Source organism: Cyprinodon variegatus, unplaced genomic scaffold (genome assembly GCF_000732505.1).
Source record: "Cyprinodon variegatus isolate N-32 unplaced genomic scaffold, C_variegatus-1.0 Scaffold153, whole genome shotgun sequence".
Taxonomy (NCBI): Eukaryota; Metazoa; Chordata; class Actinopteri; order Cyprinodontiformes; family Cyprinodontidae; genus Cyprinodon; species Cyprinodon variegatus.
The window spans coordinates 581,384-608,493 of NW_015150606.1; the positions used below are offsets into that span (position 1 = coordinate 581,384).

The 27,110-nt window shown below is 37.6% G+C and overlaps 3 protein-coding genes across 3 annotated transcripts in view; all 3 read right to left on the reverse strand.

Moving 5' to 3' along the window:
- The window catches only part of eed (embryonic ectoderm development), a 13,319-nt gene extending 7,326 nt beyond the window's left edge, over positions 1-5,993 (reverse strand). Inside the window, exons 1-3 of the mRNA XM_015377387.1 lie at positions 5,846-5,993; positions 1,714-1,866; positions 1,541-1,633 (exon numbers count right to left, since the gene is read on the reverse strand). Coding sequence (XP_015232873.1) covers positions 1,541-1,633; positions 1,714-1,866; positions 5,846-5,965 — 366 coding nt within the window. The 5' untranslated portion in view covers positions 5,966-5,993. The remainder of the gene's footprint in view (positions 1-1,540; positions 1,634-1,713; positions 1,867-5,845) is intronic.
- Positions 5,994-7,284: 1,291 nt separating this feature from the next.
- On the reverse strand, positions 7,285-16,818 carry LOC107086440 (periodic tryptophan protein 2 homolog). The gene is made up of 20 exons (XM_015377376.1): positions 16,677-16,818; positions 16,240-16,352; positions 14,882-14,976; positions 14,642-14,741; positions 13,769-13,912; positions 13,554-13,689; positions 12,650-12,879; positions 12,120-12,263; positions 11,979-12,049; positions 11,758-11,894; positions 11,530-11,678; positions 11,300-11,447; positions 11,054-11,204; positions 9,319-9,499; positions 9,086-9,233; positions 8,900-9,008; positions 8,540-8,824; positions 7,734-7,884; positions 7,586-7,660; positions 7,285-7,518 (listed from the first exon to the last, which is right to left on the reverse strand). Exons 1-20 carry the CDS (start codon positions 16,692-16,694, stop codon positions 7,374-7,376), a joined length of 2,730 nt encoding a protein of 909 aa, XP_015232862.1. The 5' UTR covers positions 16,695-16,818; the 3' UTR covers positions 7,285-7,373.
- Positions 16,819-17,664: 846 nt separating this feature from the next.
- Positions 17,665-23,123, reverse strand: dfnb59 (deafness, autosomal recessive 59). Its single transcript, XM_015377406.1, has 6 exons — positions 22,890-23,123; positions 21,197-21,392; positions 20,791-20,932; positions 20,507-20,624; positions 18,904-19,047; positions 17,665-18,830 (listed from the first exon to the last, which is right to left on the reverse strand). The coding sequence occupies exons 1-6, from the start codon at positions 23,107-23,109 to the stop codon at positions 18,529-18,531; spliced, it is 1,122 nt and encodes a 373-aa protein (XP_015232892.1). The 5' UTR covers positions 23,110-23,123; the 3' UTR covers positions 17,665-18,528.
- Positions 23,124-27,110: the final 3,987 nt, after the last annotated feature.

Consider the following 27,110-nt stretch of genomic DNA (forward strand, 5'->3'; position numbering starts at 1 on the left):
ATATATATATATATATATCATTTAAAAAATTGTTTTTATAAACTTTTTTTTTTTTAATAAAGCATTTTAAATGCCCAAAATAATCAGATTTAATGAATGTTAATGCCAATTCAGGCCTTAATTTAAAAAATAATTATTTAATGACTTTTAATGATTTTTAATGACGCGCGGAAACCCTGATATTTCTAAACACACATTCCTTATGTGCACATTTGTGTGAAACCTGTGTGTCTGAGGAGCCAGCGTCAGAGCTAAGAAAACGTGAACCACTCGTTCTCCCCTTCAGACTCAGAATGTGGAGAAAAGGTCTAATAGTTTGGAGCGAGCTTAATGAGCAAAAGGCTAAAAGGAAAGAAGATGAGCAGGGTTCTCTCTGGCATATTTCAGCGTATCAGGCCGTTATGCCTCAGTGCGTTCAAAGATCTTTAACCGACAAGGGGGCTTCCTCTCCAGCACATTATAACACAGACGTTGGTTACACTGAAGCTTTAAGAGTTACGCTGGAAATGTGCAGAAACCCTGACCTTTAAATAAATGATTCATTTCTGGTCAGCGGAGTAAAAAAAATAAAAATAAATAATAATAGGAATTTCTAATATTTATAAAGCCACCATTATAACCCACTACTTCATTAATTTGCTGTTGAATGTTAATATACTAGAATAAATATGTTGCAGCCATATTGTGGCCATTTTCAGTTTGGAACAGCTCAATACCAGATCTGCTCGGGTCCTGCGCATGCCAGCGACGTTACGCTACGTAATTGGCTGTACGTTGCCACATGATGTAAGACATTGTGGTTGCCCAGACAACGATAATAACATTACGTATCGTTAGTGTGCAGTCGGGAGCATCTGTAGAGTTAAAGTGTCGAATGAACAAAACTGAAAAAAATCTGTTTTTGGTGAAAAACGTAAATGCGAGACCATGACATAAAGCAGGGAGAGCTGGGTAGCGCTGTGGCTAGCTGTGTTCAGTAGCTAACAGAATAGCCTCTTTTAGCGTGGACAGTTAGCCATATTAAGCTACAGTACTTTTTAACATTTTTTCAACCACAACCGTTCGTTTTCTACGAGTAGAATATTTGCCTAAAATCTCTACAAAAGTCATTTTTCAAACATGTCCAATTTGTCCTCCCCTGTCCTTAGATCTTAATAATAAGAATAAAAATAAGCTGAGAGGTTTTTTTGTCACCTTGTTAAATGGCAGGGCTCGGTCTTAGAACGCAGTACTTTCCTTCAAGACTGAAAATGATTGTTTTCTACTTCCCGCTACTTTAGATCCACAATGAAATGTAGAATAATAGCAAATATAGGTGATAATATGTTGAGAATCGATCCTTAAGAAAGAGTTGCCATACAGTTTGTCAGAGTGGAGTTGCCATATGTTGACATCATAAGAACAGATCTGGTACCTACGCCGCCATACAATCAGACTGAAATGAGTGGATTATATATCTTAAGAATTGAAGTTGATTGTTGATGAATGATGCAACATTTCCATGGTGAAATGTGCTCTTTGTTCTTAAAAAAATACGTACTCTGTTACTGCCGACTGTAGCGAACACCAGAGGGTCTCCCTCCTTGCTGTGCCAGTTGAACTGGACCCCAAACAGCGGCTGGCCGTGGTCCTCCTGAGGGACGGACGGACAGACTTGGTTCAAACCCAGATGTTGCATTTAAATGAAAATTTGAAGCAGTTTAAGATGCTCACCTTCAGGCTGTTGACACATCTGAAGGAATATCTACACTTCTTGGACTTCCACTTGCCCTTCCCCCAGCTCTTCCTCCCCGGAGCGTTGGCCGTGTTGGTGGGAGTGTCCGGGCGCTCTGCGTTGGTCCCGCTTTCCACGCTGACGGCGTCGTCCTGAAAACACCCAGAGATCTCGTCTTAACTAGAGACTGATGGTGGATGTGAAACTGATCTTTTCCACCAATCTGCTCTACATGTTAAGATCTGAAAATCCCCACCTGTTAATAACTTAAACTTTAATTTGTATTTGACGTCAGTTATTTCCGACGTTTTTATTGTTCTGTTGGTAATTATTTCCATTTTTTTTCAGTAAGATAAGATTAAAATACCTTTTGATCTTATGGCGGACAGCTTCAGTTCATAACAAGAAATCTGGACCTGTCAAAATCAGAACCAGGATGTCGCTCTTTCTCAAGATCAGGAATCAACCAGGGTCCTGTAGTCGTTGCACCCCTAGGTGACATAACCAATCTGTGCTGCCGATCATTACGGCCTGACTCTTAAGGTCAAAAATACAATGGTATCCCTTTAGATGAGAGTCTATTCTTTTAATAAACTACTGTAGAAGAAAGTTATTTACAAGCAACATTTTTATTTCAGTCTTTGAAAGAATCTACTTTTAACATTTTTTTTATTCATTTCAATTCTTATTCAAGAAAACTGCCTTGATGTTACATTTAATGGAAGTTGTACTAATAAAAAACAAGACAATTAATATTTTGGTATTTTCTTTTTATAATTACTGTACCCAAACAATTTAAACAGTCCACTTAGGAAGCAAAAACTGATAGAATGAATTTAATTTGCTGTTGTGCAAATGTAAAAGATAAAAGGTGGAAATTATTGGCAATTAGAAAGATGCTCTATAAAGGAGTGGTCCTGCAGGTGGGACAGACCACTTTTCAGTATCCATGATTTCCGGCTGATGTTTTGGTCATTTTTCAAAGTTGGTGGTGCTTTCACACTTGTGGACAACCCCAACAAGTGGCGTAGATAGTGCAGCTCATCCAGGATGGCACATCAATGCTCGATGTGGCAAGAAGGTTTGCTGTATCGTCAGCATAGTGTCCAGAGGCATTGAAGCTTTGGACTTCCCCACCCATTCCCCAGATCTGAATCCATTTGAGAACATCAGGTCTCAATCCACCCACCGACATCACGCTAAACCACAGACTGTCCAGGAGTTAGAGGATGCTTTAGTCCAGGTCTGGGAAGAGACCGTCTGCTACCCCATCAGGAGAAAACCCAGGCATTGTAGGGAGGTCATACAGGCCACAGACAATACTGAGCCTCATTTTGACCCGTTTAAAGGACATTACAACAAAGCACAACCATCCTGTAGTGTGTTTTTCCAGTTAAATCCAGGCCTCCATTGGTAAATACACTGAATTTCCATTGCTTGTATAATTTCACATTCAACTTTGTACCGTGCAAAGTATTCAATGAGTTCATTCACTCAGATCTAGAATCTGTTATTTTAGTGTTCCCTAACTTTTTTTGAGCAGTGTATATATAAGCTTCAGTTTCTTTTCTGTTTTTTTTTTTGTGTTTATTTCAAGATTGCAAGTTTTTCTGTGTTTAAAAAAATATTGTTTTGTAAATGTTTCCTAGCAAGTTTCGAAATACTTTTCAGCTAAATACTTTTCATACTTTCCTTTTATAGCTACTATTTATTTCTTTACAGTCTAAACCAGGGGTCTGCAATCTGCGGCTGCAGAGCCATAAGTGGCTCTTTGGTAATTTAACAATGGATCTTTATTGTGCCCAAGATATAGTTTTGGATACAGTATAATAACAAATAGTTTTAGAAGCTTTAGTGTTTTGTTTTTTAAGAAAAAATTGAATTTCGAGAACATAATCACATTAAAAGAACCAGTAACATGTTTTTAGATCAATTATTTTCCCTATTGTCACTGTTAAAACCTAAAAATACAAATAAAATATTGGTTCTTCAAAATGGCATGTCAAGTAGCAGGTATTGAACAATCATTTATCTTTTATTATAAAAGTAATTTAATATTTGCATCTGTAATTGACTTTTATTTTACTGGATTCAGCTCTTTGGGTTTTAAATAGGGTTGGGTATTTTGGCCAAAGTCCTGAATCGATTAGATTTTGATTCATACAGTTCTAAATCGATTAATTTCGATTCGGTCTGTTTTTACAATAATGAAAGTGGTTCAACTGTGTTTCAAAATACTCATGTATTTTATTTTTTCCTCTCACATTAAACACAAAGTGCAAACTTGTAAATCAGACAGTTTAAACTTGAGATGTGAACAAAACTGTCTCAAAACTGCAAACTTGTGAAAAAGTGAAGCCTCACACGAGCAAGCAGAGGTGACACAGCGGGGACACAGCAGACATGCATGAGCTGCATTATCTCCAATGCACAAACCATATTTGCAGCGTTGTCTGTAACAGCTACAGGGTGTTTTCTGGTTAGCCTCCATTTGTTAATGTCTTCAATCAACCTATTGGCTATTTTTGCAGCTGTCTGGCTTGAAGTAATCTTGAGTGCATCTTTCCTGCTCATTTGAGAGTGAACGTCACGTGTGTCACTGTAAAACTGATCGATCTCATTCCCTAGACATCGATTTTGCAAAAAATGTAAAGGAATTAATTCAAAATCGACTAAATCGATTTTTCTAATCAGCCCTAGTTTTAGCCCTTTATAGGGCACTCTGTGTGAAATACTTTGAAAAATCAAAATTTCAAGACCAAACTACCTTTGTAACATAAAAAAAAAATATGGATGTTTTGATGACAAAAAAAAATAATGTCAATGTAATAACAAGAAACACCAACTTGCCCAAATATATTAAGAAAAATAGCAAAAGTGCTTCTATAGGAGATTCATGAAAAAAACCCTGATAGTTTGGTGCAACATACCATTAGGCATTGGGCATTAGAGGCTGATACTGGCACTTAATTTTTTTAGTTTATAATCCCAAATATAATTTTTAACCAGGCTTATTAACTTTTGAATCAGCTTTTTACCTTTTTTTTCGTAACTTTTTAACCTTTTTTTCCCCAACTTAATTTACAGTAGGTAATATATCAATCAAGGGCTCATTTAACTGATCAAATGCCAAAATAAGATGTGCAGCCATGTAGCAGCATCTGTGCTGAATGGCTGGATATAGATCTTGTGCTTCTAGACCTCACTGAGGGGCCGGGGTTCTCCATTTGTAAGGGGTCTGCAAGTGATCAAAAACAGTAAGTTGCCCTATAAAGGATTAAAGGTTGCAGACCTCTGGTTTAAACAAATGTTATGGCCCAAATTTAGCTCCATAAGCAATGCATAGGGGCGTCTCTTTAAATTATCACAAGGCATGGTTTCTGAATGTGCCGATAAATCTGCCAATGGCTGCAATACAACGAGAATATCAAGAAGAAATATCGACCGGCCGATATATCAGCCTTAAATATATTATGTAATTCATTTTACAGGTGAGCTAAAGTTCACATATGCCAACTCAACATCATTTCAGACTTTTTGATGTCTTTGATTTAATGCTGTGTGTATTTAAACACATTAAACACAGAGTAATAGAAATGTCAGCCACATTTATCTAAAAAAAACATGCAGAACCTGGAAAAATACAGAGGGGACAAAACAACAGAAACAGGAAAGAAGATTGGAGCCATAGAAACACTGAATATGTCTTTCCCACAGGGTGAGAAACAGTAAATGAGGAAAAACAACAAATAAACATCAGATCATCACGTGTCATTCATTCAACAGGTTTTGGTTGCTATCCTGACATTGATCACACTGACAGCATCCGGGAAGCGGCTCGTGTTCAGCTTTACATTCTGGACACGAAAATGTTTTCCATATTTATAAAAATATATATTTTTTTCAGAATAAGTTGGGACCTTTTTAATAGTATAGGATAAATTAAACACCTCACGTTTAGCTGTCTGCGTGGAGGTAAAGCGGTGCGAGTCACCAGTAGAGCTGCAGGTGGACAAAGATGCTACAAGCTAGCCTCATCCGGGTGCTGTTAGCATGAAGCTAACCCGCCAAAACCAGCGCTTACCACTGGCTCAGTGGATAAATATCAACGTTTATGGGTTAGAAGCTTACGTTCTCGTCTCCTGACATGTCGGGGTTACTGTTCTCATCGCTGCTTAGTTTCTGTTTTTTCGCCGGCATTTCTTTTCCCGCTTGAGACGGGGAGTCTGTCATGCTCTTGTTTTCTCTCATTACGGCTTTGCCTCCTACTTCTCTTCTTCTTCTTCGTGGGTTCTTTGGCTGAGAAGCGCCTTAGCGCCCCTACTGGTTAGAAAGAGCAAAAATATACACTTCACTTTCTAATTTTTTCCAACTTCAAATTTTGTAATGTTGAAGGTTAATGTTCCCTGAAGCATGATATGTTATTTTTGGTTTGATGGAAAGAGCTAGAAAGCTACATTAGGGCTGATTTGGGACCATAAAGTTAATTAGAAAGAAAACAAATATTACTTAAAAAACGTTGTTTAAAAAAAATGAAGCCTAAAAAAAGTTTGTTCAAAAGGAAAAGAAAATAAAAAAACAAATTACTGGTAAAAAAAAAAAAGAAAAAACTTTTGAGAAATTTTTATTTTAAACAACTGTTTTTTTTATGTTTGAATTTCCTTTGAACATTTTATTCAGGTATACATTTTTTTTCAAAAAAATTTTTTTTGTGCCAGTTTAAATTTCTTTTTCCAATAATCTTTTTTTGTTTAGAACAAACCTTATGGCCCCAATTTAGCTCCACAGGAATTTAATTATTATATTTGGCACATTTTATTTGCATAAATGTACTTTTTCCATCATCCTCCCTTTTTTTTTTTTAAAGCTTTTGTTAAGGAAATTGAGTCTTATATATCCAGTTTCCCAAAGTACAAAAAAAGCTGTAAGCAGATATGAATGTTTCAGGTTATTGAATGTTTTTTACTTAAATCATATCAACTTTTTTTTCTTTTGCACTTATGTACTCTCTGTAGAAGCAAATATCCCTGGCATACTTTTGAAAATTCTGTTCCTTTTTTAACATAAAAAATCTGTATACAAAGATTCTCAAAAAAAAAAGTAGTTGTGGTGAAAACACATGGGACACAATTGCTTATGTTATGAATATAACTAAATATATGAAATATATTTATCTAATACATAGAAACAATTAAATTATAAAATGCACATGAAAGTATTTAAATATCCCTGCAAATAACCAAAAACATATATTAATGAAATTAGATAGAAAATGTATTTGAAATTGTTTTAATGACTTCTTTTCATAGCAGCAAAATAGGGAGATTGTTTATAAATGGTGCTATATACCTTTAAATTCCCTCTAACAGTTCATAAAGAATCAACTGCAGGAGATCAGCTATTGCAATAAAATATCATTTATATTATTTATAAATATATTTATTTCCTTACACTTTAAAAGTGTAATTATTTTAACAACTTTAATATTTAAAATTACTAAATGTTTTTAGATTTTCAACATAACTGACATCAAAACTTGGATAAAATGATTAAAGTAAACATTTTTGACAATAAAGTGAATTTATTATAAAAACAAACTGCATATGAGTCATACATAAAAGCACAGAGAAACTAATATGAAGTCAACATTAGATACAGGCTACAGCATCAGGTCTGTCTCTTCTACAGAAGCTTCGCTCATCCCTTCATCTTCATCATCCTCCTCCTCCTCAGCGGGCCTCTTAATGCCCTTCTGTTTTGAGAGCGCCACTGCGTAGCGGATGTTATACATGTTGAAGTCACATCTGTAAGGAGAAAACCGATTAGAAAACCTTCTTTTTTTGGGATTAGAGTCAGAAAAACGAAACGTACAGCTTGGATAGATTGTCGAAGTGTCTCTGGATGCTCTTCTGCAGCGACTGCAGCGTTGGGACGATGGATGCAGACCTGGAAAGCAGAGAAAATTTAGTATCTGGGGACAAATAGAGGCAGCGGGAGGAACCAGGAAATGTGTTTCTACCTGTTCTTGAGTCGCTGCCCGTGCAGCATGAGCAGGTTCTGGGCCCAGCTCATGTAGAATTGCAGGTGACTCGATTTCTCCAAGCATGAAGCCACAAAGCCAAGCAGCTTCTCCACGTAAATGTCAGGCAGAGATCCGCAAACCACCGGAACTGGAGAATAAAAGCACACAAAGGATCTGAGCTATGGAGGGAAATTTGTTCCACTATTGCTGCCAGCAAAGACAGCATTAACAAAATGGAAATATGAACAACAAAATAATAATGCAATACAGAAGTTAAACTTTAAGAAAAAAGCCCAATAAAAAAGGTTTGTTTAACTTTTCTGTTATCTTAATGTTTTTTCCACAATTTAAACACAAATTAAACATAATAAAATAAATTTTTTTCTCTCAAGTTTATTTTTCAAAAATAAAAAAAAAATCTTCTTTTATTAATTTTTTTTCCATATGTTTAGCTTTACCCTATTTTGCCATTTTTTATTTTTCACATGCTTAAATTTGTATCCCCGCCTTTTATTTTTCATAATTAATCTTTTTTTTTTTCAAATTTCACCTTTAGTTTTATCAATTGCATACTTTTCAAAATTCGGTTTTACAGATCATAGTGATTAAAGATGCGTTCCTATTGGTTCTACACGGATGTTAGCAACAGCGTTTTATTGGTTAATGTGGCATCAAAGAAAAAAATAAAGAGAAATCTGAAAAAAAAAAGAAAAAGGTTTTGTTTGAGATTTTTTTTTTATTCTATTTTTTTTCTTTCACCAATAATGAAGACCTAAAGGATAAATAGATGAAGCTGAACCCACTCTGCTGCTGTGGAACCGTTTCCAGCACCTCCTGTTTGAGTGCGTTTTCATTGAGCCTGAACGCCAGGACGATGGCCGACGCCCACTCCTGGAGGCGGAGCTGCTTGCGGATGCTGGCCGGCGTCACGTCCAGGTCCAGGTCGTACGGGTCGAAAACCAGGGACCCGTCCAGGGAGTAGACCAGCAGACCCTCGGTGGTAGCGGCTGCCCAGCTGCGCCCGGTCGGAGAGAAGCGCAGCGAGCTGACCCGGATCTCCGGCTTGAAGTGGCGGGAACTCATGTCGCCTTTAACCAAACGGACGCCATGTTTACTCCACCGGTATGATGAAAACTCAGAAATCTAAATTAAAACCAAACTACCTCTCCTGACTCCAGGCAGGCTGATGTCCACCCCGTCTTCATCTCCGGCGCCGTCGTCCACCAGCGTGAGGCTGCCGAACTCCGTCATCTTCCGCCTGTCCAGGAACTCCTGCAGGAGAAACGATGCATCAGAAGCGCTCCTACGCCCCCCGCCTCATGCGGCCGGGAGAGAACCTTTGCTTTTACCTCCATGGCATCAAACGACAGGTTGCAGGAGATCTCAAACTTCTTCATCAGCATCTGCTCCTGGACGTTGTAGATGCAGACGAACTTGGAGTGTCCTCCCGCCAAAACAGACTCCCCGTCAGCAGAGTAACACAGAGACGTGAAAGACCTAAACCGAAGAGAACTGCGGTTAAAAACCACAAAAACCCGAGCAAAAAGGAACGGAACCCGACGTTTGAATCGCTTTCACTCACTTTCCCTTGGCGGACTGCTTGGCTGTGATCTTATCCGTCTCCTTGCGGCCGACCTCCAGGTCGTGGCGTCCGGCGATGGAGCCGGTCTGCGCGGCCGTCTGGGGGTTCCAGAAGGAGATTTCTCCGTTCAGAGTGGCCACAGCCAGCTGCTGCCCGTCAGGGCGATACGTCACACACAGACCTGAGGACGCACACGCAGGAAACAGAGAAAAACGACTTTTATTCTGTTTTAATGGTCAATGCTGGATTTTTACATCAAAATCCTCTTAAAGATTGAAAACATTCAAAGCTGAACTATTATCTCAGATTTCTACAAGAGTTTTATTCTAACAAACTTATCTAAAGAATTCAAAACCTGAAATTTGATTTTCAAAGTCGTTCTGAAATCTTAGTTAAATCTCAGTTTTAAGAAAGAAGGAAACGCAGTTGAACTCATTCTGACCCCTTTTATTTCTCACGGCGGTATGCATGAGAGTAGCAAAGTTAGCTAGTAACGTTAGCAGCTAGCCATGGCTTGTTTACCACCTCCTCTTAGACAATATGTAAAAAGTTACATGACCAGTAGCATCTATTATCATCCATAATTTTTTTTAAAGTGCAAACAAACTAATGACATCATTTTTCCTCTTTTATTGATTGATTCCAACTTATTTTTCCTTTAAAATTCATTATATTTTCCTTTATAATCTTTTTTTAAACAGATTTAAAATTAAATCTAGTTTTTTATTTTCCTTTATAATTCAAATCTGCCTGAATAAAAATGAACTGACATCTATTCTGCTTTCACATTTTCCTTTCTGCTGGAGGTTCCTTGAAAGTGCAGAAACATTTTCTTCCTAAATAATGAAATATTATTAATAGATTGTTTGATGCTCCTTCAATAATAAGTGATTTAAAAGAAACTTTACCGATAACAATAAAAAACTCCAAACTGTTGGAGTGAATACATCCTAAATAAAATCCTTCAAGAAAGAAACTTTGGAGGATATCTCCCTTTTTCTCCTACTTAACCAAACTGTTTCAGCTTATAAATGAGGCCTTCCATGTGTTTTCCTTTAAAATTCATTTTTTTGCATCAAAACTGTGAATCCATCATTTGCTTTTTTAACATTTTGTGTGATTTTTAGTTATTTATATTTAAAAATTTCAATAATATTCAGATTTTTACCACATAACTGTTTCAATTTATAAATTTTTCTTCTTATTTTAAAATACTGATAAAAGATTTTGATAAATTCAGATATTGAGTTAACAGCTCACCTAACTTTTTCATGTTTTTTTTCCCCCTTAAAATGGTGAAAATAGTTTAATTTTAGCATCAAAATTGTGATTCCATCATTTTTTGGAAACATTTTAAGTGTTTTTTACCTTTAAAACATTGACAAATATTCATACTTTTACTTCAAACTGTATAAATTAGTACTTTTTTAAAGTAAAAATGATACATTTTCATAAATTAAGATTATATTTGACATTGAGTTTTTATATATTTATATTCATCCATCATATTTAAGTTTTTTCTTCAATAAAGTTATCTATATGTAAAAACAGTAATAATATTCAGATTTTTACCTCAAAACTGTTCTAAGTTTCTACATTTGTCGTCTCATTTTAAAGTAAAATGTTCATAAATTCGGTGTTATTTTCAAATATAAAGTCACCAATTGGAGTGAATCTATGCGTTTATCTCTGGTGCCCTCTGCTGGCAGGAACAAACATCTCATTGTTTCTTTACCGTCTGATGTCAGAGGGAGCGTCTCTTTGACCTGCCAGCTGTCCAGCATGTCCCACAGTCGGACAGTACGGTCCCACGAGGCGCTGGCCAGGACAGACTGGACCGGACTGAAGCTCAGGCTGCTGACTGGACCCTCGTGTCCTGAGAGGACCTGCTCAGCCCAAGACAAGGAGCGTCTGTTTTAGCCCTTCTAGAACCACGGTAGGAAGAGCAGAGTTATAAAAAAAGGGGAAAAGTCTCTCCTACCTCCAGCAGCCGGCCGGTCTGCATGGACCAGAGGAAGATCTCGAAGGAGTCCTGCGCTCCGGCGCTCACCAGCTCCCCGCTCACATCGACTGCCAGCGAGGAGAACTGCGCCGGCCGAGGAGACGTAAACGTCCGGAAGTTTCGGTACCTGCAGTCAAAAATACACACCTTTAAACCCCCCCTTCTTTTATTGTTTTTTTCCTTTCCTTTCTGCGACAGATTTCCGTCACCTGTGCAGGTCGAACGCCCTAACGGTGCCGTCCAAGGAGGCGCTGACGATGACGAAGCCGCTGGAGGTGAAGGTGACGCTGGTGACGCTGCTGGTGTGCTCGGTAAAGGTGACAAAGCAGAGCCCGCTGTTGGTGTTCCACACTTTCACCTGAAGGAGCAAAACACAGGAAGCGCTTTGGAGAAAAATGTTCCACCAACCTCACTTCCTGTTGGTGTTCTGGACTCACTTTCCCATCATCCCCTCCTGTCACCACGTACTGCCCGTCTGGAGAGTAAGCCAGAGAGGCCATGTTGTTGAAGTGACCCTGCTGCTTGAAGACGTACGATTCGCTCTGCCACTCCCACACCAGCAGCTGACCCTTCCCTAAAGGAAAACAACAAAAAAAACGAGGCGTTTAATTACTTCCTAGTTAAAGACGGCCACATAAAGACAAGGAGGCGAGCTTACGAGAGCATCCGAACGCAATCCAGTCTCCGGAGCTGTTTATAGCCACTGAGGCGATCCTTTGGTCTGAGATGCTGCAAAGACAGAAATCCTGGTCATCAACCTGCTTCCTGTTAAACGATCCGATCAAAAACCAAGCGGCACCTCAGCGAGTGAATCAGGTTGAACTCGGGCAGTTCGTGCAGGTGGAATATTCCCGAAGCGAAGCCGGTGACCAGGATGTGGGTGGGTTTATGGTAGGCGGCAGCCGTCAGGTTGTTGAACTCGCCCTCCTTGTTGAAGAAATGTCTGGAAACGCAAAAAAAAAAAGTACCGCAGATACGGTTAAAAGTTTATACGCTTCTTTGATTTGACCATAAATCAACATTTAGATGCTGTTGATTAACAGGACAAGAATGGAAAGGGTTTAATTCTATGGAGTGAGTTTTGTTCCATTATTGTTGCAAGTAAAAACATGCTCTGTAAATGAACATTTTAAAAAATAAACATTTCTATTCAAAAATAACTTTTTGTTTTTGTGGAGGGAAGAAAATCACACTAATCGTGATCTTTAGGTAAACACCAGTCGGGAGAAACTGAATTCACTATGAAGCAGATTCAAGGTTCAAGCAAATACAGGACAGAACCTAAATATTTGTAAAAGGGTTTAATAAGGGAAAGAAAAAGTGACTTACTTGCTTATCTGCTTGTATCGAACATTTTTAATCTTGCTATTGGTTTTTGGAGTTTCCGTTTTCCCTCGGATCACCTCCCCTTCCTCTCCTTCCGCCCTCTCCTCTTCCTCCTCGTCCTCCTCTGGTCTTGCCGGCTTGCTTTTGTCAACGCTTTTCTTCAGAACCAGGCCGTCCGGCTCGGTGTCGCTTTCCCAGACGCACAGAACTCCGTCCTGGCTCACCGTGTAAAGCTGAGAAAACAAAACCAACATTAGAAATGGAAGCTGTAATTGTTGGGAAATTGAGTGAGGAGATGAATATGGGGTGAATTTGGTTCCATTATTATTCCAAGCAAAGAAATTCTTTTGTAAATGGAAAGTTAAGAAAAATATAATCCAGAAATGAAACTCTTTTGTGAGTTGCTTTGCCGTTTTCTCACATTTTGTTATACATTATTTATTTATTTTTTTCTCCAAAAAAAAATCTTTTCTACAGATTTTATTTTTTCAAATTAATTCAAATACAATCTTTTTTTCAATTAAATTTTAAAAGGAATGCAAATTGCGAAAAGAAATGTAAAAAAAAGTTGAAAAGATAAAAAACTTTAAATACGGTATATGTATATATATAAATTTGAAAAGAACTTTAAAAAAACTTTGACAAAAAATCTCAAAAAGCATTTTTTATAAAATTGTTTACATTTTTTTTTAAATAAATAAAAAATAAAAGAAAATTTCAAAACAGAATTTGCAAAAATAGCAAGGTTGCATTTAACACCAGTGTTTTGGGTTTTTTTTTGTTAATTAAGAACTTCTTTAAAGTTTCTTTTCTCGAGTGCATTTTTTTTTTCTTTCAGATTTCTGTTTACAAAACTTCCTTTTTGCTCGCAATAACAATGGAACAAAATTCACTCCATAGTACGTACATTTAGGCTGTCCTTTTCGAAGAAACAGCCCACGATGACGTCCTTGTGTCCGCCCAGTGAGTAGTAGATCAGGTTAGCCCAGCGCTCTGCTCCAAACACCCAGGTGGACATGTCTTTGCTTCCCACCACGAAGCACCTGCAAGAAAACATCCCATCATCGCCACTGTAGGAAAACGCCCGCCACATCTTTACCTCCAAAAAACCCCTGCTCTCACTTGGAGTCGTCGGTCCAGTCGATGCACGTGGTTTCATCGTATGGGCCGTAGTAGCTCTTGTCTAAAACAAAGGCGTTGAACTCCCGCTGCTTCCCAGGGGCGTGGTACATCAGCGCTACGTTCTCCTTTGTCACAACAAACTTCCTGAGGATGGAGGATCAGAAATGTATGGAATTCATTTTGTTCCAATATTGTTGAAAAAAAAAAAAAAAAAGGTTTTGTAAATTTAAATGTAACAAAAATGCAACACAGAAATGATACTTCCAAAAAGTTCTTAATAAAAAAAATGAAAATAAATTTTGCTGTTTTCTCACATTTTTTTTTTTAAATCATTGTTTTTTCAAGTTTTTTTTTTCTTTATTTTGTACAGATTTTGTTGCTTTTTTTTTCTACTTTATTTCAGTTTTATAGACAGAGTTCACAAATTATTTTCTGTGTTTTCAAAGATCACCTTTACTTCAAGCCCAATACAAATTCTTGTTCTTATTTTTGACCACTAAAATATTGTCACTAATATCCGGCAGACCAATAGAAGGGAAGGCCGGCGGAAAGCCCGCCCCCAGAAGTGAAAAGAATCTGATCTGGAAAACGCAGTTGAAAAGAATTAAATTAAACAACTCAATCTGAAATTTTTTTTTGAAAAAATGAATTTAAAAATATAAAATCTGTCAAGTATAAAAATATAATATAAAAACGTGTTTCAATTTTAAATTGTATTTCTTTAGTCTTTTGTTTTTAAAAAACTTGTTCTTTTCTTGCAACAATAAGGGCTTATAATTGACTCCATAGGATAATATCAGTGCAGATCGAATCTAAAACTCTGTAATTCAGATCAGTTAAATGTTTTAGGATTGAATGTGAGAAGATCAGAACCTGCCGTCAGGAGAGAAGCGGATGCTGCTGACCGGCTTGTGGAAGTGGAAGTGATGAAGGACGGCTCGAGTGATGAGGCTGACCAGCAGGGCGGCGCCATCTGTCAGACATCAAACAACTTAAACAACTGTTTTTCTCCAACCAAGCAGGGCATACTAAAAAATTACGTTTTTTTCTGGTTGGACCTTTGTAGAGTTTTGGCTTTTAGGAGTATAAATAAAAACTTCTGACAGGTTTTACCTTCATCGACCACGACGGCCAAGCAGCCATCAGGAGAAACGCCAACGCATGTTATATTCTTGGTAGTAGAGATGGGCAACGTCTCAGACGTGTTACTGCAAAATGAAACGAACAACAACAAAGGTTAGAATACAGTACAGCTGAAACAACAACGCTATGGAATTCCTTTACAACTCATTTGGTAAATGAATCTGTTAGTTCAATCTCTAACGTTCTGCTCTCTCTGCTTTTTCTCATAGTAGCTTCATCTGGTCTGTTCCTGTTTGGCTGTGGCTCCATCCTGGAGAGAAATATCAGCTGTGCTGCTACCATCGACACATTTTATTGTTGATGTTGGAGCTTGGCCTGTTTTTTTAGTGTAATCCTGTTTCTCTGACTGTGACTGGCTGGATGTGCTCTCTTCATCCTCTGACATGGGAGCTGGCTCGGAGCTTGTCTGCCTGGCTGTGTGTTTCCTGGACGGGGCCGCCTTTTACAGCTGCTTTTTGCATCTCTGCTTCTGTCTCCTTGAACCCTAGTCGGCCTCGGCAGATGGCTGCTCACAAAGAGTTTTTCCTCTCCACTGTCACTACAAGCATCCTTGCTGCGAGATATTGCCTTCGAGTCAATGATTCGATGCAATCAAAATTCGAAATCAAATCGAAAACAGGTTTTGCTAACATAGAAAATTTTAATCACTTTAACTGCACGATCTGGCTGAATTTTATCCATAAAATGAGAATATAAAAAAAAAACAGTAAAAGTGAAATATTTTAAGTCTATTTCCCTTTAATTGGAGCAGGTAGATATGATGATCTGCTAATGGAATCAACATTTCTGCTCCTAAAATAAGATCATTAGATTTGTTTCACTATAAATAATAAAACTGAGAGTTTATTTTCTACATTTTTTTATAGAATTTAAATTAAAAAAAATCTTTAAAGAATTTCTTTATTTCTAATTTAGTCATTTTATTCCATTAGCAGATTGCCTAAAAAAATACACCTATTTGTAAAATATTACTCAATTTTTGCAAAGTTTTTGCAGTGCAATTAGGAATAAACTCTTAAAATATATAAATACATTTACCTTAAGATTAAACATTTAATATATAAATATAAAATATAAATATATATATACCTATTTTTTATTATTTAAAATAAAACTGAATAAAAATATGCTAGATTAAACATAAATAGCCCTAACAAAGGAATGTTTTTCTTTATTGGTTCTAATCTCCTGATGTTGGACAATCTGATCTATAGAATCTTAAAAGTAAAACTCATGATTTTTTTCCTCCTACGTATAAGAACCAACACTAAATAATTTATAGATGAAACATTATCTACATTTTTCCCCTTCCCTCCATAATGACTTACTTTTTCATGTCGAAGATAGAGATTCTGTTTCCAACTGGACTGATGACAGCATTTCCATCTTTGGAGAAATTCAAATTCCCCTGCCGATAGACAGCTCCGAGCAGGTTGGAAAACTACAGACAGAAAATGTGAGTTTAAAAAAAAAAAAAAAAAAGGAAGAGCAGAATTTCCATTAAAACCCAAACACAACTACCAACGTATTTAAATGACATTTCTTTTCAGAGCATGACAATATACTGTTAGGTTTAAGGTTTAAATAGGCCGAATGCTTGATAACATTAACCCTTTTCTGTGTATACGTTATTAAAAGTTTAAATTAAAAATAAACGTATTTTTTACCCAAGAACAACGTAAATGTGACACTTTTTTAATGCGGTTCTGAGGTTTCGTTCCAAAAGCATCTAAAACTACCATATTATTAGGCGCGAGCCACTTACCCTGTAAGCGAACTTCATGTTGATGAATAGTGCTCAACCTTTACGCATTGATTTACTCATAAATGCTTTATTTACCCCCTAAACTGTCTTAACTAAAGTATAACGACACATGCATCTCTTTCCTTTACACGTGGGTCCGCTTTGTTGACAGACGACACATCCGGTTGGAATTGGCTTAAAACTCCAACAGTGCCCCCTCCTGACGACAGTGAGGTACCGCGGATAACTGACATAAAGCTCTGCATCATGAAAGTTGACACAAAAGGTCATGGTTTTCTGTTTAGTTTTATAAATACAAATTTAAACCGTCTTTTTTATATTGATATTAAGACACATTTATTATAATATATCTTAAATAGGCTGAGATCAGTTTTTAAATGTAATTAAACATATTTATTGAATGGGCTGCTCAGTGGGGTAGTAGCACTGCTGCCTTGCAGCAAGACGGTTCTGGGTTCAGTTCCTGACCCAGGGTCTTTCTGCATGGAGTTTGCATGTTCTCCCTGAGTATGTGTGGGTTCTCTCCGGGTACTCCGGCTTCCTCTCACATGTTAATTCTATAAATTACCCTGAGGTGGGAGTGTGTGTGAATGGTTGTTTGTCTCTGCGTTGCTCTGAGATGGACTAGCTACCTGTCCAGGGTGTACCCTGCCTCCTGCCCATAGACAGCACCCCTCGTAACCCCAGTAGGGATAAACGTGTTGGAAAATGGATGGATGGATATTTAATGAATAGAGCCATAAGGGATAAAATGGTGCAGACTCATGCTCTTCCCCAGCATGGACAGGCACATAGTGGGGTTCTAGACAAGAGACAACAGGGGCCAGTGCCCTTCTAGAAATGGTCTTATCCCCTTTTATGGCTCCTGACATAATACTAATACATTTATGACCAATAAACGATGAGGCACACTGACACAGAAACCACAAATTAAATTTGAAAAAAGAAATCCTTTATTGAACAGGTTTATTTCAACAATGATGTAGGAATTTTAGCTTCAGTCATATTTAGATATGATCATAGTTTGTATCTACTATATCTGAGGTTTTCCAGAGTAGCAAATGGTTCTTTAGTTCAACTATTTTAAATAATGAACTGTTGCCCTGGCCCCATAAAAAAAAAATTGACCCCACCTAGGCACCCCCTCGGTAAATTTGGTCTAAAAATGCCAGGTAAGATGCTCAGAGTTAAAGAAGCATGGATGAAAATGAATACCAGACACAAAAAATGCTATAAGAGGCTGCAAGACTTTAAGCTGAGGCAGCTATTAACCTTCGAATAAGACAAAGACCGTAGCACGGTTTAAAACCAGTGCTTCTGTGTGTCCAAATAGAGTCTCACCAGTTAAATGTGCAAAACAATATCTATAAAAACATCTTTCCCCCCTATTTAGGTTCATAAAACAAAAACAACAGTAGAAAACAATATGTTTTTGGAAATAACACACATTTGTGAATAGTCTTTAGTAGGTCACTTCTGGATCAAAGTCTAAAACTGCTATTCAAAGTTATACTCGAGATGATCAGAGGCTTATTGCGATGGTTTCTAAACAACATTCTTGTCGACAAAAGGTTAAAAGTTGAATGTAGGTGAGAAAGAGTTCAAACAAAAACTTGTAACCAATGACAGAGTTGGAACTGAGCTTTTTACACCATCCCTTGCTGAATAATTAATCTGATAGCAGCTACAGTACACAGGCGGTGGAAATGTCCACAAGTGTGGAAATGAGATGCTGCTGAAAATGATACAGCAGCCAGGTGACCTGGAGATTAAGTTTAGAGACAGTTTGTTCTCCTGAGGCAACGGCAGGATGTTACAAAGATGTTGGCCGCAGTTCAAAAGTTTGCCCTTTTCACCTCAGGGTTTTGTGCCAAAGATCGAAACAGGGCACTACATGCAGCCGGACGTACTTCTGACCCCCACTGGAACACTCCAGACAGCCGTAGACAGTTTCCCGCCGCTGGTTTCCCATACCACACAGTGCGCAGGGTCCCTTCCGGATGTTGTGCTTCAGTAGGTTGACCCGCGTGTGGGAGCTTTCCCTAAGGTAGGACGTGGACACGTCCGTCATACTGGCGGCCTTCTCGTAGTACTCTGTCACCATGTCGTCCATGTAGGTATCGGAGTGGGTTAGTTCTTCGAATGTTCTGTCATCTGAACAGGAGTTGGTTGTAAGCAAAAGGTTGGAAGTATTGCAAACATTTCATGTGGGCAACTGGGACTGTACCTGCTCGGAATGGGTTTCCATAGATTATTCCGGACAAGAAGCGGCGCAGGCGACCCATTGAGAAATGGCCAACAAAGCCGCCCAGCTGCTCCCTCATCTGCTCCCTCTCAAATCCCCCCTTTGACTCTGGAGCAACACAGATATCTGAAAGGAAGAAAATGGGGATTGCCTTGCTATAACCAATTCCAAAACCAACCATAAGCTATGGTTTGGACATAATTTAGTATACACAGACAAGGGGTGAAAATATAGGTTATTTTAATTACTAGCAGCTGTTTTACAACATTTACAACGGGTCATCAGCTACCATAAGGCGGAGTAATCCACTTATTTGAGGTTATTTGAGGTCCCTTATCATACTCTTCAGTTCATTCTTGAGAATCAAATATGTCTACTAGTGTTGATCAGGGATATATGGTCCCTCCAGTGGATTTGGGGTCTTTTGATATCAACCAAATGTGGTAACCGATTTCCTTTGATACAGAAGAGAAGTACTTCACTCAGATGACAACTCTCACCCTATCTCTAGTGTAAATCCGGCAATTCTACAGAGAAAGGTAAGTTCAGCTTCTTTTCCCAGAGACATTTTTTTAGGCACTTCTTGTTGTGATTGGTGAGTGGTGTTAGCCAGACCAACTAGGGAAACAGAGCATTGCTCTTTAGCTTGGTTCCTTCAAAAAGACAGTGGCCATTTATTTACCACAGATGGGGGAGCTAGAGGCAACAAGTTATCTCTATGTCATGTATTTGTTCTGCCACTGAATCAGGTGAATCCAATTGACAGAGGTTAAACTAGATTGGACTCACCTTGTTCAGTGGCTGGGCAGAACAAATACATGACATAGAGCTGACTTGTTGACTCCAGATCCCCCATCTCTTCCCCTTACTCTTAAATGACAAACTGAGCTTGTTGAACGTCTACACTTGAGGCAGATTCAATGAGGGACTGTGAAGGAAATTCACCAGATTAGGGAAATCTTTTGCACATTAACTAATACTTAGAACACTGACTTGCTTGGTTTTCAAATGACGTTGTCTTCTGGTTCTTACCAACCTCTCTGCAGGACTTTTTAAGGTGATCAAAATCCCAACCCTTGCAAGATTCCCACATGGGGGTTAGGGTTGGAAAAGCTAATAAATGGATGTGGCTGAAACTGTCCATGGGTAACATAATATCTAGTTTTAATTCCTAATATAGATTTGAATTCAAGTTCCCATTTGAGATCCAGCTAAAACCAACAAAGGGTGTCTGACATATTTTTCTAACACGGGTTGTACTGAATCCACCAAAGTTGGAATTGTATAAAATGCTCATTATGTGTCTAGATCTAAACCTAAAAAGTCTTTAAGGAATTTGATTTTTCCATACATTTTATCTTACAGGGTAACTTCTACTCACATTAGGATCAAAGATGGTTATGATTTTTAAAAAAGCCTTTAATCTAAGACAAAAATGCTTGGCATGAAGTTTCCAAATCAAAGCGCCCTAAGGTGTTAACCACAAGTTATTATATATGCTTGGTGGTACATGTTGAGAGTAGAATTTAACCCTCAACCTTAAAAGAGCAGTTACATTCAAAGGTAGACTAAATGTTCCTCCTACCCAGTCGTCCGTCTAGACGGACAAACAGCTCGCAGATACTGAAGGCAATGGTAGTGTGAGCGGGAATGACGATGGCTTTATCTCGACCTTTAGGGTTTCGGCCATCGTCGATCTGAAACTGCAGAACAGAAAACCGAGTGATTCACTTAAAAAAATATATAAATATAACTTTGGCAAAATGAAAACAATTACAAGTGAGTAGATTAGAAATTTCTGCTTTATTAAATTTGGGTATGTTGAACCAAATAATATTGGATAAAAGCAAAAATAATTTAATTTTGTACCCTCATGGTTGTCCCTCTCATGCCAGCGTGGACGGTTAAAGAGCATTGACGCGTTGTCCGGATACTCTCTACAACCACACAGAGGACAGAACGTCCACTCTCCCTAGACTGACGAACCAGGCAGTGGTCAAGATCCACCTTCCTAGAAAGAAAACCACACGTCTGGACTATTACTCTGTCTTGTATCCCACTCTTAGCACCCTCCTTTATGAGTACCATTGTATTACATAATATATTAATTTTACTGGGAAACTCTGGTCTCAAGTTTCTTCAGTAAGTAAGAGGAGGTACACAGTCAAGAAAACATCTCTCTGAGATGTTCTTTTAAGAAAAAGCAATACTTTTTTGAACAAATTATTATTAAAATACAAAGGAAATAAAGGTTTCACACAGTTTTATAAAGTACCTTGAGTTAAGTTCACGTAGTAAGGTTGGAACCTCCAGCTCGTGTTTGGTCACAATGCCGAAGGAGGCCTTGACGGCCACTGAGTCTGACCCGCTGAGGTTAAACCCCACATCGTTTATTATGTGATTACCTAAACGACCGTTCAGGGATACGTCAGATTTATCCTCATAGTTTAGGAGTTGATAGGAGGATACTCCTGTAAAAAAACAAAAACAAAACAACAACTGACATAATGATGAATGATGAATGAAATGTATTAAGTATAAGACCCTTTTTTCTATTGATTAGATGCCTAAATTAGTTTGTCTATTAACCAGTGTTATTTTCAAGCATATTGCTGTATTTGATGTAAAGTGGATGTTAAGACGTTAACACATAGACAAAAATATTACCCTGCAATATTCAATGATTGCTCTATTTTATTCATAAAGAAACCATAAAACATCAGTTTGTTACTTAAAAAAAATCCATCTGTAGCTTTAAAAAAAGCTTAAATTTGATTGGCTTAATTTAAGCTTAAAAAATATACATCTTACAAAATTTTGCATATTCATTTTACATTAGACATAGTTGATAATTGGTTCTCAAGTAAACCTGTTATTAAATATGTTAGCTTTTTGAATAGGGTTTTTAGCATAGCTGTGCTATGCTGATTGCATTATTTGTCAGCATAGCTCAGCTAACATTGGTTGCAGTTAGTTTAGTTTTGTAAAATAAAAAAAAGTGCAGCGAAGCAAAGCTTAGTGTTAAGCCAAAGTATCGATGCTGAAAAACAAAACCAATCAACAGCAACTTTAAGCTAAAATCAACAGATAGAGTAGTCTGTTCTAGTTTAGCATATAGCATGTTTAGCTAAAAAGCTAACAACATGACAAAAGAATAAAAAAATGTAAAAAACTCAAAACAGCTAATTGTTCATGAAATGAATCACTAACTAAACACTGGTTAAATCAGGAAGGTCAGAAACAACAAATAAAAGTAACAAATAATTAAAAAGCTACTAATTAAAGAACGTTGTAAAAGTTTTACGGTGGTATGCCGCCAACTAGTGGCTGGAGGTTTAAGAAAAATGAAATTAATGTCTGCCTGTAAGTATTTTTGCATTTAAGGTTGTATTAATTTTTATTCAATACCAATATGGTCTGATGAATTATTGAGATATTTCACAGAATCTATTTCTTTTACACCCCTAATGTCTGTGAGAAAAATTACCAACAACCTATTTTTTAAATAATACATCATAAAGTCAATATAAATTAGAGATATAAGGACGATAGTTCTTAATTTTCACTATATAGATGTGTGTTTTTGTAAAAATGCATTATAGTGACTTAAATATTTAAAGAAAATAATATTTTTTCATCTTTTTTTTCTTTTAAAGCACAGGAAGATTGTAGGTTGGTATTCTAACCTGCTCTTTATGGGAGGGGAACACATTGACTGTGTCCACATTTTATAGGAAACACCATGAACAACTTAGCAGATTAAAGTTTAGCAGGATGGAAATGGCCTATACTTTTTGGAAAATATTTACTCTAATATTTCAACTGTAAATTTGCTGTAAATAAACTTAAAACGGACCTTTTGACCAATATTAATAATTTTGTTTTAAGTACATGGCAAGCTTTTAATATAATATTCAGAATAAGAACAAACTGTAAACAGCTATTTGTATTCAGGGAAACCTTTTTACCTGCCGTGATCTCTTTTTCTCCAACAAGGATGTCTTTCAGCGAAAACGCAGTTGAAGCGTACTTGTTCTTTTTCCAGAAATGTCTCTTCCTCTTTCTGGTGACCAGGCTAAGGGGTTGGTATCGATCAGCCTCGCTCAGGCTGGGAACCGGGATTAGTCTTCCTGTGTCTCCTACCTGTTTCACAAAGTTTTTAGTGGCTGCAGCAAACATTCTTAACATACAAACTGAACTGACGGGACTGCTTGCTCAACGGTACTCCCTAACTAGGGTGGCTAATCCGGGTGTGTTCTTTCAGACTCGTGGAATCATATTTAATGCATGTGATGTGTAAGATAATATGGGACAAGGTGTGTGCTACCCTGATAGATGCCTGTGGGCCTGCATCTACGGAAAGACTAAGATGACTCAATTCTAACCTATTTCTTATTTATTATTAACCCTGTAATGCCAAATGTATTGTATTTGATACATACGTTTTCTGAGATGTTTTGCATCTGAAACCTTTTGCATAATTTAATGGTAAAAACTTTGCTCAAAATCCTATTGTACACAATCAGATATACCTGATAACAGCCAGTAGAAGACTACACAAAAATAATCTTGACTTATCGCAAAGTAATAAATTATTAAAATCAAAAATGTATTTCTGTTTTTTCTTTTTACATATTTTGTTAAAAAGGCAAATAAGGAATTCAAACCAAAAAAAAGTACTTTTCTGTTTTGTTTTATTCTTGGATCGGGCTTTAAAGGGTTAAGTGCTCAATAATAAACTGTAGCCTTTCGTTCATCTTTGACTGCGCAAGCTTTCAATATGGCGACTGCAAAACTAAACGGTTTAAGATAGGAAAACATAAAGTAGGGACTTGATTAAAACACCCACATGCGGATGCTGTTCCTGGACTTCAGTTCAGCTTTCAACACCATCATCCCACAGCATCTGATGGGCACACTGGAACAGCTGGGCTTCAATACACCCCTCTGCAATTGGCTGCTAGAGCTCCTCACAAACAGACCTTAGTCAGTCTGGGTCAGACAGAACACCTCTGATGTCATCACCCTAAGCACGGGCTCCCCTCAGGGCTGCTTCCTGAGCCCCCTGCTGTTCATCCTGATTACATACCACTGCGCCCCCAGGTTCATCATATATCACATAATACATAAGTGGTGAAGTTTGGAGGCGACACCACGGTGGTGGGCCTCATCAGAGACGACAAAGACCAGGACTACAGAGAGGAGGTGGAGCAGCTGGTGGACTGGTGCAAAGATAACAGCCTGATCCTGAACGTAGACAAGACGCAGGAGATCATCTTGGACTTTAGGAAGAACTGTCACGCTACACTGCTCATCAACAGCTCTGCTTTAGAGGTGGTCAGCAGCTCCAAATCTGGGTGTGCACATCCCAGACACCCTCACCTGGACTGTAAACACCACCTCACTGATCAAAAGGACTTCTGGGTCACGACCTTCTACAGAAGCACCATAGAGAGCGTTCTGACCAGCTGTCTCACTGTGTGGTGTGGAGGCTGCAGCTCCTCAGACTGGAAGAAAGTAAGAAATACATTTCTTCCCAGCGATGCGTGTCCAAAGCCCATGACATCATCAAGGACCCCTCGCACCCCCAACATGGACTGTTCTCCCTGCTGTCCTCGGGGAAGAGACTTCGAAGCATTGGATGCAGGTCCAGCAGATTCCAGAACAGTTTCTTCGCCACCGCCATCAGACTGCTGAACTGTTGAGAAAACTCTTAATCGTTTTAAAGACTCTGCATCAAACTAACAACACAGTGTTTATATTTGATCAGTGCTGCATTTAATGAAAGCTGGACAAATGAAATTTCTTTTTGTATACACTCTGTGTAGACAAAATGACAATAAAAGTTGTTGAAGTCTGAGTCTAAAAAAGGATATAAGAAGGTACAGAAGAGGAAAAGAGAGAAAGATTAATGGAAAGAAGGAAGAATGATAGGATATACAGAATAAAATACACAAGAAGAATGGAGAAGAGGAGAGGAAGAGGAGAGGAAGGAAAAAGGAGGCAAGGAAGAGAGGAAGGAAAATAATATGGAGAAATAAAGAAAAACTGATAAAGTAGCAAATTATAGAGCATAAGAAAAAGAAATTAAGAAAGAAAGGCACAAAATAAGGAAATTAAACAAAGAAGACATTAATCAGGAAGTTTATAAGATATGTTAAAAGTAAGGAAACAAAGAAATGAGAGAGGAAAGTTTCAACGAAGAAAATACAAAAGAAAGAATTAGGGAATGGAGAGACACTATTTTTTTCTATTTTTATATTCAAACAAGTAGGGTCTTTCTATCAAATTTCCAACTTCTTTTCTGTATACGCCATGTATGAATCATGCAAACCTTCACTTAAAATACTGTTCTGCCCTCATGTCATTGGTAGTGTCTATGTTTTAGTCTGGATTAAGTCCAAACGTTTTTTTAAACTCTCAGTTAGTGGTAGTCTTTGCTTTGTGGTTGCGCTGCCATGTAGTTCCAATGTCCAGAAATAACCTGCTGTGTGTTTGAAGTCTTCAAGACGTCTAACCACAGCAGCTGAGATCTAAAGTAGATATCTACATATACTAATTTTCTCTTTTGGGTCAAAATCTTGTAATAACATAAGAAAAATTGTATTATAAAATAGACTGTTGTAACATCCCGGTAATATTTTAGATAATTCAGAAGGTAAGTTTAAGCTTTTATAATATTAGAAATGTTAACTTCAATTATTAGATGATATGCTGATGAAGTTATGTCCAATAACTGCAATTTCTAGAAGATGTAGAGTGGAAGACCATAGTTTGCCCTCATGACCTCCGATTTAAAAGTTTACAGTGTGTTTATTACACATCTGAAATCTCACGACTGGGCAAAGTTGAGCTTTTGTCTCAGGTTTTTGTCCTGTCTTCCCATCCCCATCCCATGTTGGCTCTCCTGTTTCCGTAATGAGAAATCAGCCTGTTCTCTAAGCACTTCCAAGACTTCCTGAATTGTCCTGCAAAGGAAACAAGTGATGTTTACCTCCGCTATTAAGACACATGCTACATTTAAAACAATTTTCCCAGCCAAACTAAAGGTAGGGTTCGTCAGAAAGGGACAAAACATCGTTGTTGAGGGAACGGTGGTGGGAAAATTCATGTTGTTTGCTTTGTTGTCTACCTCTGGGATGTCACAGACGGCCTGGTTGATGTACCTTCCTGGCGCAGCTTTGACCTGGAAAACACATTAATGGATGCTGCAAACACACTGTAAACCACTTAAGCTCTAGTCTACAGATGTAGGTCAGTAAGATGAATCTTTACAAGTTCATAAACATATAACAATCAGCAGATTTGTTTGTACGACCCAATTCTGCAACAACATAATTCAAAATGCTTTGCAGTGGCATTATAAAGGGAAAAAAAGTTAGACTGAAAGTAATTTCTTCAGATAAAAGACAGAGATGATGCTAAACAAATTGATTTTGCCCTTAAGCGATAGCTGCTTCTCAAAGTTAAGTTTCTATCCTAGTCTCTTTCCCTTTTTACATGTACAGCACTTTTAACGGTCTTGCTACTGAAATGTGCTGTATAAATAAACTTGCCTTGTTCTATTCTAGGGATGTGTAGTAGACATCAACCAGAGGACCAATGTAGAGGTTGAAACAACATCACCAGATCTTTAATTTATTTTGGTGTTGACCAAGATAAATTGCGAAAACTCATATTTCAAAAATCCAGTAGAAGCAAGTGGAAGGACTTTTTATCTGTGGTGATCTGCTCCACTTTGTTGGTTTTAGTGAGGACGTGGGTAGTAGCATTTTGCATCATCTACAGCTTCGGCTACAGCATCATCATGTTTTTTTTTTTTTTTTTAGCTAGTTAAATTAAAATCACATTTGTGAATAATCTGAAAACTGCAGTGGTGTCAAAAGTACATGCATTTGTAACTTAAGTAGAAGTATAAATACTGCTGTTAAAAAAACCTCTGGTAAAAGTTGAAGTATCAACTTGACCTCTTTACTCAAGTAGAAGTGAAAAAGTATGTGCTCCAAAAACTACTTAAAGTATAAAGTAACCACTATATTAATTGAAAGCTCAATTTTTTGTCTATTTCGAAATTTTTTTTGAGATAGGGCCAAGTTGGTCTCCATCTACATCTCCCGATACGCTCTCGCCTGTGTCGGGACCTTTCAGACATTTCAACATCCTTTTCTGAATCCAACATTGTAGCATGG

What these genes read in the sequence shown, in the direction of transcription:
- LOC107086440 (XM_015377376.1), bottom strand. An exon ending in AGGGCGTTCGACCTGCACAG is followed by an intron (nt 11,448 to 11,529) that starts GTGACGGAAATC and finishes TTTTGACTGCAG; the next exon opens with GTACCGAAACTTCCGGACGT. An exon ending in GCTCCCTCTGACATCAGACG is followed by an intron (nt 9,500 to 11,053) that starts GTAAAGAAACAA and finishes GTGCGTCCTCAG; the next exon opens with GTCTGTGTGTGACGTATCGC.
- dfnb59 (XM_015377406.1), bottom strand. Translation starts at nt 23,109, where the DNA reads ATGTTAAGAATGTTTGCTGCAGCCACTAAAAACTTTGTGAAACAGGTA. An exon ending in AGAAAAAGAGATCACGGCAG is followed by an intron (nt 21,393 to 22,889) that starts GTAAAAAGGTTT and finishes GTTTTTTTACAG; the next exon opens with GAGTATCCTCCTATCAACTC. An exon ending in CTACGTGAACTTAACTCAAG is followed by an intron (nt 20,933 to 21,196) that starts GTACTTTATAAA and finishes TTTTCTTTCTAG; the next exon opens with GAAGGTGGATCTTGACCACT.